The sequence below is a fragment of the Astatotilapia calliptera genome, chromosome 16 (assembly GCF_900246225.1).
Source record: "Astatotilapia calliptera chromosome 16, fAstCal1.2, whole genome shotgun sequence".
Lineage (NCBI taxonomy): Eukaryota > Metazoa > Chordata > Actinopteri > Cichliformes > Cichlidae > Astatotilapia > Astatotilapia calliptera.
In genome coordinates, this window is record NC_039317.1 from 30,588,572 (window position 1) to 30,602,592 (window position 14,021).

At 39.0% G+C, this 14,021-nt stretch overlaps 1 protein-coding gene across 12 annotated transcripts in view; it reads right to left on the reverse strand.

Moving 5' to 3' along the window:
- pcbp3 (poly(rC) binding protein 3) overlaps positions 1-14,021 on the reverse strand; it is an 87,205-nt gene that overhangs the window by 18,050 nt on the left and 55,134 nt on the right. For 8 of the 12 annotated variants that reach the window (XM_026145921.1, XM_026145918.1, XM_026145914.1 and 5 more), the window contains 6 exons: positions 9,725-9,884; positions 5,915-5,938; positions 5,803-5,835; positions 5,478-5,609; positions 3,025-3,156; positions 836-964 (listed from right to left, as the gene is read on the reverse strand). In XM_026145921.1, the coding sequence (XP_026001706.1) occupies positions 836-964; positions 3,025-3,156; positions 5,478-5,609; positions 5,803-5,835; positions 5,915-5,938; positions 9,725-9,799 (525 nt within the window). In that variant the 5' untranslated portion in view covers positions 9,800-9,884. The remainder of the gene's footprint in view (positions 1-835; positions 965-3,024; positions 3,157-5,477; positions 5,610-5,802; positions 5,836-5,914; positions 5,939-9,724; positions 9,885-14,021) is intronic. The other 4 variants (XM_026145923.1, XM_026145922.1, XM_026145919.1 and 1 more) reach the window with 1 other exon arrangement.

The following is a 14,021-nucleotide window of genomic DNA, read 5'->3' on the forward strand; positions in this document are numbered from 1 at the left end:
TATGAAGCGGGATAGCATCCACCCACTTATCAATTCACATATATAATCATATTTTCCAAAGTGCTTTACTGCAGAAAAGCAGAGGAAGTATTCTGAGGCAATAAAGTGTCTTGCTGAGAGAAACGTTATAGTTTTCACAAAGAAAATGTCTTTAGTCTTCATGCACTGCTGTGTAAATGCATCACCTTATTTTTTCTGAGCCATGACGAATGAGAAGGAAGGGGATTTCCAGTTTGCGAACTTACTATAATGACACCAAGTTATTGATTCATGCCGTGCATCAGCAACAAGACTATTCAAGACGGGGGGAAAGGCTTAATCAAATTTCCACTGTAGCTGCTGTGCTGCAGCAGCAGGAGAATCCACTTCAGATACAATATCCAGACAAAGTAATGGTGTTACTCTTTCCGTGACAGTTCAGTTGGATACTAATGCACAAAAATGATCGATAATTACAGATTTCTCCCTCTAAATTGCATCAGAATGATTTAAATTGCAGTCTGTTTTGCTATGCTGCAAACAATTTCTCACTTTCAGCATAATAGAAAATGTACGCATGTAGACCCTTCTTGGCACGAGCCGGTTGCCTGTCAAGTTGACATTTATGGACAACAATTGCCAGGTGGTTCTGACCATTCAAAAATCAATTTCTTAGAAAATGTGCTTTACGACCACAAGCACTAAATATAAATTCTTAAAGAGGCACGCTATAGGTCTAGCCAGAAGTGCAATGCGACGCACACTCTGTCTGTTCAATACATTTCTCTGAGACTGTATAGTAAGTCATATTGGCACTTAAACTAGAGTCGTTTTGCTAAATCTGTACATACTTTACCTCCAGCATAACCACACAGATCTGTCTGACACACTGGATGATGGCTTCTGGGGTCCCAGAGATTGTCACTGCACGTTCTGTGGAGTTGGGCAGCATGTCGCCTGCTACCTGGACCTGGGCCCCTGTGGACTGGAGCAGAGGAAGGGACTCTGAGGGGCTTGATGATGTTGAAAGAAATTCATTTGTAACACATTCAGGCTGTGCTTTGCATTTCTCTCAAGAGTACAGGCACTTACTTTGGCAGGGAAATTAAAATTGAAAGGTACTTCAAGTACTCAAGGTGCAGGCTATATGATAGACTCCGTTTCAGCCTCTATAAGAGCACCATGGCAATTTGGATGTTTAGTTTGTCCTTTACTATTTCCTTCAATTGCCACATATCCACCTGGGGTCAAAACATGTTGCCTTCATGGCTGTATTTTGTCTCCACGTCTTCTTTTTTTCAGCTTCCATCAAAAAGACAATAATGATGCATCCTCCCACACTTCACCCACTCACTCATTCAGCCACTGTGTAGTGTCTGCTACATCACTGGGAAACAAGCATAGACTACAGCTGACGCATTTCGGAGACTTTTTGGATGCACTGCTCCACCATTAGTGTCCACCAGCTATTCATAATTATCTCTAATTGCACCACTTTTAAAACCACTGCCAAAAAAGTTGCTATTTTTGGATAATTGGATGTTAAAATTTACATCTCTCTCCACAAATTATTTCTAACACAAATCTGTACAGAGATAACTTTATGTACAACAGCTGTAATCTACCCACCTATAAAATCATGACTGGGAATGTAGCTTTGATATGCTATTAAATGCTAGTGTTCATGATACTGACTGTGAATTAATGACACTTGCACTTCCAAAACTGTAAAATACATAAAATGGTTCAAACTTTTATAATAGCTTTTTTTGTCATATATAAACTAATCTGAGTATCAATCACTGGATCAAAGTAAGCTCAGGCTTCACAGTTTTTCAGTGTTTTCCATTCTTTGATATGTAAGACGTCTCAGCGAGCAGAGGTCCCTAAAATAGCCTGGCTGTGAGCACAGAAGCCCCGCCCACCTGATTTTTAAGGAAGCCAATCAGAAGAAATTTTGCTTAAAAGCAGGGAGAGGCGCTAAAACAGTGCTTTTTCAGACAGTGGATAAACTGAGGAGTGTCACTACGGCAGTTGACTGTAATTAAAATCCTGCTGCTCAGACAGAGCAGACGAGCCACAGCACAATTAAGACGTCTGAGTTTAAAATCACATTAGTTTTGTATCTAAAGACTCGTGACAGTTTTTGTAATGCAATAGAGAATCCATTAAACACACAGTTAAAAGTTAGACCTGCACAAAACGTCTGGCTTGTACATAGGGAACTGTATAGCACACAGACAATTCAAATGAGTTAACAGCAAATGTCATATGCTTCCCTGTACTGTCACCTGGCATTTTTAAAGGGTTGTTGATATTTTATTTATTATTTACTTATTTTTTAGACACACTAGCAGTGTGGCTCTAGCGATAGCAGTGGTATTTGGTCGGTCCAACACTTTGATCCAGACTGAAGTAGCTCAACAATTATCGGACTGCTTCGCATCAAATTTTGAAATAAATGTTCCTGCCACCCAGAATACAAAATGCACTGACTTTGCCTCAAGCACCAGCAACAGGGGGTGGGCAATTTTCTGGTTTAGTGACATGTCTTAACAAATTTTTATAGCGATACTGTGCAGATGGTGCTATGATGGCCTTGTGAAGGTATATACCGCAAGATGGCATCATCCAAACTTTGAGTCCTGCTCAGCTGCCTGTCATACTGTATCTCCTCTTCTGAGGCTTTCTAGCATTAAGGCCTGAAATGTTGTCCTGATTTAAAAAAAAAAAAAAAAACTGCACTCGCTAAATGTCCTGTGGCTGCAGGATCATAACTGCTGCTGAACGTTCCAGATATTTCATTAATAATTTATTAAGTAACACATAATCAAGTAAAAACAAGCCTACAGTTAATTATTTAGGAAAAATGACACAGTTTAGTTAAACTATTCATTAATTTTCAAATATCTAATATTTATTTACTCATGAAGAATGTAAGCTCGTAAAATAAAACTATTTGTCTGTAAATGTTCTGTTTGTCTTTAAAAAACAGGATAAACATTATTAACATAATTAGGTCGTTCAGAAAAATGTTTCACACACCTCTCTCATTTCTTTGATTTTGGAGCCTCCTTTCCCTATGAGGGAGCCACACTGGCTGGCTGGCACAACAAGCCTTAAGGTGACAGGAGGCTTGCTAGTTGCTGGACTGTTGCTCATGGAATTGATTATGTCCTGGAAAACAACAACAAAAGTAGCAAGTATTTTTATCTTGTAAGGGTAATGTTTTCTTGATGTGACATCGAGACATTCGTGATGTTAACTGTCTCAGTAATGAATGTCCAAATAAATTTCCAGACTTCAAAGGTGGTGCAAAATGACCTGCAAAAACACACTTGTTTTAAATTTTCCTTGAGTATTTTCATCTCCTCCGCTCGCTGAATGCACCCTCCTGTAAACACCCAGCCTATTGGCACGGCACATTTTACACAGATCACCGAGAACTCAGCAGTCAGTCTCCTCTTACAAGTTCCAGTCACAGTACTTACACAGCACTAGCAAGAGGAGACACATCAAAGACAACATCAGCAGAAAGATAGCTGAAAATTCACCTCATACTGTTCAGTGATACAGGTTCCCTTTGCAGGTGTACTGTATATATGTATGTATATGAGTCTGGCTTGGTTTTATCTAAATACAAACACTGAGATTGTGTTTGCAGACAGATCTTTATCTCAAAGCGAGAAACCCACGCTTGCAGGAAAACTGTGTGTACATAAAGAAAGCTGAATGTCTGGAACTACCACAGGAGCAAAAGGTGAATTGAAACAGAGGTGGGACCAAGTCATTGTTTTGCAAGTCTCAAGTAAGTCTCAAGTCTTTATCCTCAAGTCTCAAGTCAAGTCTCAAGTAATGTCAGGCAAGTCAGAGTCGAGTCTCAAGTCACTGGTGTAAAAGTCCGAGTCAAGTCACAAGTCTGAAACTTTGAATTTCAAGTCCTTTCGAGTCATTCAAAAAAACGAAAAAAAGCATGTTGCAGTTATATGCTAAATGTAAATATTAGACCATGTAATTTTTAAATCTGTGTTTTTCTCAACACATGACAAAATAGTGAACTTAGAAAATATACACAAATTGTGAAATTGCACCTCTTTAAAATGCAGCTCAATTAAACCTAGCTCCAAGAATAATTTTCACGGACAGTTCTGAGATAAGCTGCATGTTATTCTTGGATGCGCTTGTAGGACCGGCTTTAAAATCGCATGACAAAAATATCATACACATTAAAAAAAACTGCATCACCAACGTAGCCTGGAAAACATTTGCTAGTTAGATGAAGTCAGCTATCTCATCGTAGCATATTTATATGCATATTTATAATCATACGGTTCTTGGAGTGAGTGCATACACTCATGAAGTTTAGTAACTTCAGGTCACTGCAACAAGCCCAGGTACAGTTTACCGACGGATGGGTACAGGACCTTGAAATGCACCGTGTAGAACGAAAGACCATCGTACGTATCATAAGTTTACCAGTCTCACAAACTGTCGTCATAAATACACATTCCTTAACCGTTTATTAATAGGACCTTTGAGCTCAACGATAATTAATTAGTAGTGGAAATAATTTCTGGTAGCATCACAGAAATGTAGCAGTGACAATAATACTGTATGCTGTAATCGTACTGGGCAATTAGTGATACAAAAAAACCCGTTTTATCCTGTGAATAAAAGTATGTTTTTGTCAATGTACCATAATAACAGAAGCGAAACGCAATATTGTCAGGACAATTCACTATTTATGCACAATAAATAAAGGAGCATAGCGCGACAATTTCTGTTCAGCGCCAGACTTGCTTGTAACCTATATCACCAATTATGTTATGAAAATGACGTATTAACTACTAAAAAACACTGACCTTTGTGTAAATGCTTGGAGCAGACTAACCTGTGAGCTGGAGTGTTCTGGGACGTTATATTTGGTCTTTGAATGGCTGCGATCCAGGCCATCCGTCGCGTCTTTGTTACTTCGGAAACATGGCTCGAACAATTTCTCTTCAACGACGTAATCCGATAACAACCGATCTCTTTACCCGTCGGCTTCCCGTGGCTGTCATGCGACCGGCTATTGCAGTTAATAATACAACAGCTTCTTGACATTTTTGTGTTTCTTTTTATCGCTGTATAACTGATTTCAATTGAAAGTCTGTGTGCGCTAGTACCTCTTGCCACGAGTTCCCAGAATCCTTTGCGGTTCTACCCGTGAATGACGTCACATTTTCAATCTCTATATAATATGCGTGTTAAATTTTATATTTGGGGTAAAATATCAAGTCTTTTCAAGTAAACAGGTTCAAGTCCAATTCAAGTCCCAAGTCATTGGTGTAAAAGTCCAAGTCAAGTCACAAGTCTTAGAACATTTTTTCAAGTCAAGTCTAAAGTCATAAAATTAATGACTCGAGTCTGACTCGAGTCCAAGTCATGTGACTCGAGTCCACACCTCTGAATTGAAATACAAAATGAGTACATTTTGATTGTGTACAGACTGATCATACCTCTTCAAATTTGTAGGCAATCATAGCAAAAGCCTTGAAGATGGTGTCCGTTGGTCCGGTGATGGTAACAATCCTCTCTGGACAGTTGCCCTCAGAAATATTGATTCGCGCTCCACTCTGGAAGACCAGCAACTACTTTTCATTTTCAGTGGCGGTGATAAGAAACCTTAATTATTCAAACAGATCCTGAGCAAATTTGAATCATGCATTACAAAGTTAACTTCGCCTGGTATTTCATTGTGATTTTTAGTGACTTGCTGGGGGGGGTGCAATGGGCGGCAGGGTAATAAATATTTTTGCTAATTTTTTCTATATTCAAACTCACCTCTTCTCGCATCTTTTTTACTGTTTCTCCTTTCTGAAAAAAAAGTACATTTGTACATCAAAGTGAATCAGAATCTTTCCATAATCATGAAAATGAGTATGAAAATACATACCTTTCCAATTATACTTCCAACCTCCTGTAACATGAAAACACAACAAGAAAAAGTGAAGAAAATAAACATATTTATTTGTTTAAATGTGTACTTTTTAATTGTTTGCTTCTCTTTTTACTGAACAGGGTGTAAAAACTGTGCCAAGACATGAAGACAGGCATGTTCAGGGTCAGACTTTCCATGCTTGTTGAATCACTCTTTATGGGTTTGGTGTGGCGCAGCTGGTAAAGGGCACAGAGGCAGCGCTGGCTGCAAGCGTCAACACTCCCCGACCTCTCCTCAGAAAGTGTGAGGGTTACGTCTACTGTGACGTTAAAGCTGCAGGTAGTTGCAGTTCACAGCGCCAGGTTCTACCCTATAAGAATCATTTATATTTATCAAGTGCTACATTAAATTACACTCCAAAACTAACTTTCTGACAATATACTCATAAACATAACAAGTTTCAGTTGTAATGGTCAGTGCCAGCTCTAAACCAAATGAACCAATGAGCTGCTGTCTGTGCTTGTAGGGCCGTTGCATTGACTCATTGTCCCAGAAGTGCAGTAGATTACCCATCCAGCCCTGTTTCATTAACTATATTGTTTTTTCTTCTTAAAGTAAATCAAATTACAATTGCATTCATTCATGTGGTTGTAATGAAGTGGAACTTTTCCTTCATTTAATACAAGTATAACCTGCAGGGGAAAAAGGTTTAAACCATATTTTCAGGCTAAGTCACCTGCTCATCATCAAAGCCTTTTTTTAATCATATTTGAGGGGTGATTCTTTATCTGTCTTCCTGTATTGTCCCACTAACAACTGAAATACATTTGATGTCTCTTCCAATTCTTTTAGATGTGTATTTGGTCACGTTATCTCGTAATAACTGCCTGGAATTGCAAACATGGCTGAGGTGCAAGCTTCTTGAATGACTTATACTCATATAAACTTCTTCTCAGAGGGAGAAAGGAGAATGGCACCTGTGCCACTCCACTCCAGCTTCAGGGACACAGAGATGAGCCTACCAAAAACTCTTTTCTGGGCATCACAAAAGGGGAAAAAAGTCATTTGAAAGTGTAACAGGATGCTGGAGGGTTGCCTGCCCTCAATAGATAATGATGAAAATGCTCCAATACCCAATGTAACCCAATGGTTTCTCAATTTGAGGGCTTCACTGCTGTGGAGAAAGGACGTGGGTAATCCTGCCAAAATCCTCCCTTGTGGCTGCTGTGGTTATGTCCCTGCCAGGATGTGGGGTTATTCAAACAGTCACAGGGTCACTGGCTTTTAAAGCGATTACATGAGCAGTCATGCAGGCTGACCTGCACGGCCATTCACAGGCTGCTTGGCACACCAGGCAAGGAGAAGATGTGAGCTTCATTCTTTGTCCTGCAGAATCTACCAGCATTATCAGCTACGCATGTGTGCTGCGGGTTTTAGCTGCCTAGCTTGAAGCAAACTTGTAACTGAGCTGCTGTTATGTAACGTTCATACAGTTCTAGACAAGAAGAAATCTGCTTTTTTACAAACTCTACACTGACAAGAAAGTAATGGTCATTGCATACAGATATTATTTACAAAGTAAAGCACAAGAGGTGGGGGATGGAAAGCAAGAGCCATGATAATACAGCATTCTTTATAAAACCAGGTGAACACAAACTAATTCTGATGGCCACTTAAAGAGTAGAAAGGAGTGAGGATGGTACACATGTGTCTAAAAAAATAAGAACTGCTAAAAAGTTGGTGCCCATTAATACATTATACACCATGCCCTGGGAAATCTGAAAATACTAAGGGCGAACAAGAACACGCTGAGCTGAGTCAGCAGCAGAGAAACACACAGCAGGAGATTTTCAGTCTTAAAGGCCTGAAGTCTCCAAAGGCCTTTGAACCTCAGTGAAGCTTGCTTACATAACCCCACAGTAAAGAAAGGTAAAAGTAGAGCAAAGCTGGACTTTGGTGTGGGAAGGCAAAATACATCTGCTGCCATTAGCTTATTTTGTTGATCTTACATAATATGAGTTAATGCTGTGTACAGTAAGTGGAAACAGCATATGCTGCTGTTGTACTTTCATTCAAGCTGATCTAGACTGTTGTCAAAGCAAAGCTATTGTTGGCTCTAACGGTTTCCATAATGGGACAAATTGCAGATTTTATTGGCACTTCCTAAGCATCTTTCAAACTCAATGCCCACCAGTCATTTTTCAAGCACTTTGGGCCTTTATTAGACAAGTAGATGGATGGACGGAACTGAGGGAGGAAGGAGACTGGTAATTACAAACAACAAAGATGGCTATCTGGACTTGAATGTTGATGCTACTCAATACCTTCAACCCCTAGGCCTCCAGGATGCTAATATACAATAGTTCTCTACTTTTTAACATTTAAAGTACTTTTTTTGTTTACCATTTAGTGGCTTTCGGTAGTTCACGTTAGCAGGATTCTTTTTAGCCCCTGTTGGTTAGTAGGCGGAGTTTAGTAGGAGTTAGTAGGAGCTTTTTAAACCCACGTCTACATGTTAGCAGTATCAATAGTATATGGAACCGCTTGTCTGTGGGCTACAATTGTTTATTTTTGTACTGTTGTTGGTACTTTATGGAGAATATTAGTCACAAAGAACTAATAGTAAATGTCAAGGCACTGGGTCTGGTGATCCAGTGTTTGTGTTTTTTGGGTTAAGTTATACTCTTTGAATGATGGTTTTCTGTTTTGTATTATATTTACAGTTCCTGGTTTCTAGGTTTCTGTTCTGTTTCTGTTCTCTGTGTGTTATATGCTTAGTCTTAGTTTTCTGTCTTTATGTCTTTCCTGTGTCCCACGTCTTGTTACTTTTGTCTCTGTGCTTCATGTTCCCGCTGTTCCAGAGTCTGTCATGTTTCTATGTCTCAGTGTCAAGTCTATATCTCTGTGTCATGCTTCCTGTTTTACTTTGACAGTCTGTGTCCTTTGCCAATGTACTCTGCTTTGCTTCATTCGTCTCGTTATGTCTCATTTGTCCCAGATGTGTTCCCATCCGTTCCCCATCCTCTCGTTGTCTTGACTGTGCATTTAAGCCCTGTGTTCCATTTGTGCTTTGTTATGTTGTGCCCTCACAGTGTTGTGTTTCTGCCTTTGTGTTCCTGCAGAAGCTCTAGTTCTCAGTCCGTGGTTTGTTTCTTATTTTCTAGAGTCCAGTTTAGTTTTCTTATTTGAGGATTTGGTTTGTTTGTTGTGAAATTTATTTTTGTGGAAAGTTTTCTCATTCCATGTACAAGTCCTGCGTTTGGGTCCTACATCCTACCTGCCGCCTGCCACAGCACACACCTTGACAGTAAAGTGGAACTAAGTGTGGTAAACAATTAAAAATATTTTGTAATTTCTCTCTTTTTCATCACCTATCCTGAATATTGTGACATATAGATGTTTTGGTATACGTCTACAGATGTCTCCACAAACCAACTTACTTAATTTAATTATTTAAAATTTAAGGCACCACTATGATGCAAGTCCTATGAATTACAGCAGGTTGTGACATATAATTAAATTTTTTAATTTACAGATGTCCTGCTACTAGGACAGTCAAATCTAAGGTCAGAGTTGAGGTTAACAGGACAAATAGAGAAACGATTTGAAAGTTGATTTCATTGCACAATTTGTACAATTCCAATTTATCTGAATACAACTTCATTAAAATCAGATGAAAGGTTTAGGAAGAGAGGCCATGTAAAAACTGGCACCTGATTCATCACTGAAAGGATCTTGAAATGAAGAAATAAATCCCTCTGCATGTCTCTCACTTTTCAGGCTTCCTAACAGTCAATATAGCACTCAATCACTGTGCTCACTTACTTTTCCATGCATGAGGAGGCGGATGGTCAGGGTGACATTGAGGCCACCCTCTGACTGGACTTTTGTTGGCTCCATGCTGGGGGAGGAAAAACTGGTGGTCCAGCAGTAGGATGTCCTCAGAAGGAGAAGGAGTGCGGTGGTATTCCAGCCAGCCAGTCACCTACAAAACACAACATCACACATAAGCAAACACAGTCGGTGTGTTCACAACCAGCAGATGATATCAACGTCCAGTTGCATTAAATTATTATAAGAAGGCAGTTTGGTGCTTCTGCAGATGCGGTAACGGAATCATATTTCTGCTGTATGACACATAAAATAGTTTCTAAAGCCATTAATCTACAGACTGCTTTGACACAACATAAAGCTTTCAGCGATTTTAACTAATGTTCAGTGGTTCATTAGTTTGTGACACTGCACACTCCTCATATCTTCAGCACCAAATAACACACTTGTTTTCTGGGGTATACTAACCACAAATGCCTAAATTAAAAATAAGTGATGACTTTAGGCTTAAAATCCAAAGTGCAGAGCCCATTCGACTACAGCGTGGCTAAGCAACACATTTATGAGCTGCCTGCTCAATATTTGTTTCATGAATGACACGTAATTGTGTTGAGAAGATCGAGAGATAACCGAATGTAATCACATTCCGCTCCCCCCTAGGTATTTTTTTCCCCCGTCTATTTGCTCTGTTAAAAATTCAAACGCAAAAACAAAGCAATCACTTGTTTTGTTTTTAATTGCAGGCCAGATCAGAAGAGAGAGAGAAAATTCTTCTGAGCTCTTATTCACGAACTATCTAGGAATATACTGGAAATACCAGACTGACCAATACAGGAATAAAATAATTTGCAACATTTGTGACGGAGGACCGTGCCATTGAGATGAAACTAGGTGAATAAATGAATACATGGACTACAGGAATGCCTTATCTGCATATATGTAATGTTGCTTTGAAGGTGCAGCACGATGACTTGCAGAATCCTCCGAGTCTTCACTGCTAAAAAGCTTTTTCCTCTGACTCAGACATTAAAGTCTTCCTCCTGTGCCCTTATTACAGTTAGTCAAATTACTTTGCTCTCCTCTGCCTTTGCTGTTAAGGCAAAGGCAAACAGACCAGTCTGTATGCTTGGATGGCTGTGCCAAAAAGTCATAGCTGCTTTTTGTGTTTTAAAAAGTTATAAGAAATGACTTGGTGTTCTGGTTAAGTCTATGTAAAGTCTATAACAAAGAAATCTTTAATGAGTAAAGGAAAAGTTTCTGTACTGTTGCCAAGTTTAGAATGACCTTTGTTACACGAATGTCAATATATCATGTGTGATGTGATGCAGAGCCTGAATCCAGTCTGTTTCACATTTCCTACTGTCCCGTGGTTAGTGTGGTGCTCTGTAACCCTTTGGCTATTGTCATTTCACTCAGACAATACCATCTAAATGTCAATATTAAGTTTTCTGTAGATACAGTTTGCAATCTGATGTAATCACCCATCCTGTTGAGTTACTGCTGTTATCATTACCTGCAAGTTTGAGGTTTAAATTTTTATCAAGCAGCCCCAGGGGATTCTTCTCCAATCTCTATTTTCTGCGTTTTTGTGGAGACTCATTTGGCTACAGCTTCTAATTTCCAGCCAGACACAACCTTAGGCTACTGTTTACTTTTTGTGCTCATATAAGAAAATGGAACAATATTATCCTATGAAAACAAAGACGAAGAGGAGATATATAAAAATTAGCACAGCAGCCCTCCCCACCCATTTTGGTTAGTGAGGTTGGTTTGAGTATTGTGAGAAAAGGAATATAAATCATGCTAACTGCACTGAAGTGAGGGCAAAACCCACAGATACTGATATCCACACTGGATATATGTAAGTTACATTTTAGAGGTCAACTTAAATATACCTGCAGGGGACAACTTTAAATGCAGATTCCTGTCTATCACTCTGCATCACCAGGAAGGCATAAGATTGGTTCTAAATTCATTCTGCAGCATGAAAGTAACCCCACACATACAGTCAGCCACAAAGAGCGGTTTGTCTGGTCACCAGGAAGCCCTGATGTCAGTGCAATGAACAGGCCCACAGCTGCGGGTCAGACAAGCCACCTGGGCTTAAATTGAGCTTTATGTGGTTCAAAGGTAAAAGTTTAGTTTATTACAAGAAGAAGCAGTAAGACTGTGGACCTTGAAGTGATCACATCCACGAACCAAAAATATGTCTAGCTTAGAACCCACTGAAACAATCAGATGTGTTGTGTTTCCCACGAGAAACACTCATCCCTAAACTTTACTGCTTTTAAACAAAGGGCTGAGGGATGATTGGTAGGCACAGACATGAGACAGGAATATAATTTGATTGATATAAACATGGTCCAGAGTTACCTCATCATTTTAGACCTCATATGTAAGCAAAAACATTTTAAATGGAATTTAATTATTTAACAGGGATCCAATAAAGACAAGTCCCTAGCAGTCCAAAAACATGCTCATTAGAGTGTGTTAGCCCGATGACTGACTGGTGATGTGGGTGCACCCTGCCTTTCCTTGCACAGTGGCAGCTGGGATAAGCTTCAGGCCACCCCAGGTCAGATCATCAGTTAAGAATGGATATTTCATTATATCCAAAAAATAGCACTGATGACCATCTGGTACACTGAAAACAAAGTTCATATTTTAATAAACAAAAATACTCTTTATGGTTAATCAATTAAAATATTATTTTAATGCAAAATTTGTTTTTATGCAACACACTTACACCAGTCAGTTATTTTTGTTTTTTGTTATATATCTTTGGAAATAAAGATTGCTTTGTTGTAGCCTACCAATATTTGTGCCTACTTGTGCTACAGAAAAGTGGGATTTATCATTAATTTTTGCATAACTATGGAATGCAGGTGTAAGTGTGGCACATCTATAGATACTCCTGTGATATGCAATGAATTAAACTGCTGTGGCTAAAGGTGGTCTAATTTCAGATTAATATATATTCATAAAAAAACAGGAGTTCAGCACAGCACAAGATTAATGAGATGTAATAGAAGTGGAGGCACAAGAACCTGGGGGGGGGGGAGGTGAAGAGATTATATATCAGATTCATAAGAAAAAAGTTGAAATAATGGGGTCTTTCTCTTAATGTTTATTAGCCAGCATGGCCCTCTGGGAAAAGAGTTGCCCACAGGTGTGCTGAGGTTGTGCTGGAGCTGTAGCAGCTTTGCAAAACCAAGGAAGGTGTTCAAAAAGGTTTGCATGGAGACAGCCAGATTGTAAGATTCAGTCCTTTAACAATAAACTTCTAAATGTACGTGAAGCCATTGTGAAGCTGTAGTAAACCCCGACAAAGTGAACTAAAGGCAACAACTTCAACGTCACACTGACTCACACTACTATCAAGTGTGCTGCTAATGCTGTCAGCTAGCTAACCACGCTAACGGCACAGAGTGAAGGCCGAGACGAGCCCAGACAGATCCAACAGGAAAATGAACTAATATGGGCTTCAAGTAATTCTCCCGGACAAAGAGAATGACCTTCATCTGAATGCCGTGAGTAAAACAATCCACCTCTGCTGTTTTCAGTTTGGTAATTACATTCTCCGTGTTATATACAACCTCGTGTGTGTTGACTGGCTGTTTGCCGCTAAAGTTTTACTTGTAAACACAGCAAAGCACTTTTTAAATTGTGTTTTCTCTTATAGTTTACAATCATTCCTCTATAAAAGCAAACCCCCCTACCTGCCTTTATGTATACATTGTACATTTCTTGTCTTTGTGCGGGTTATTTCTTTCATTTTAAAGGTGTAAATGTCTTTCTTGCATAGGTAGAAAGGACTTTATATATTTACAAACATGGTTTGGTTTTGAGATGTTGTATAATGTATTATACAACCACAAATGTCTACAAAGTTATTTTACTAGGTATTTTGTATTCTTGCACAGCACTTTGGTCAACGTACTGTTGTAATTAAATGTGCTATATAAATAAATAAACTAGAACTATAAACTATAGATATATAGCGTTTTCGGGTTTTTTTGGTTGACAAATGTAAGTCCGTTTGTTGGCACTTCCTTGTAAACATAACTTTTAAGTGTTTCAGTAGTTGTAGTTTTAGTTGTGTGTTAAATTTTATTCTGAGTTTATCAGATATTTTTGATCACATTCAAGGTGTTTGTGGTACCCTTCCTCTCCTTGCATGGGAGATGTTATGATTTGCTTTGGGTTCTTTAAAACCTCCAGTCACACATCTTAAAATAAAAATCAAAGTAGATGAGATCACTTCTTGTACAGGACAGGTAACAGATGTTTC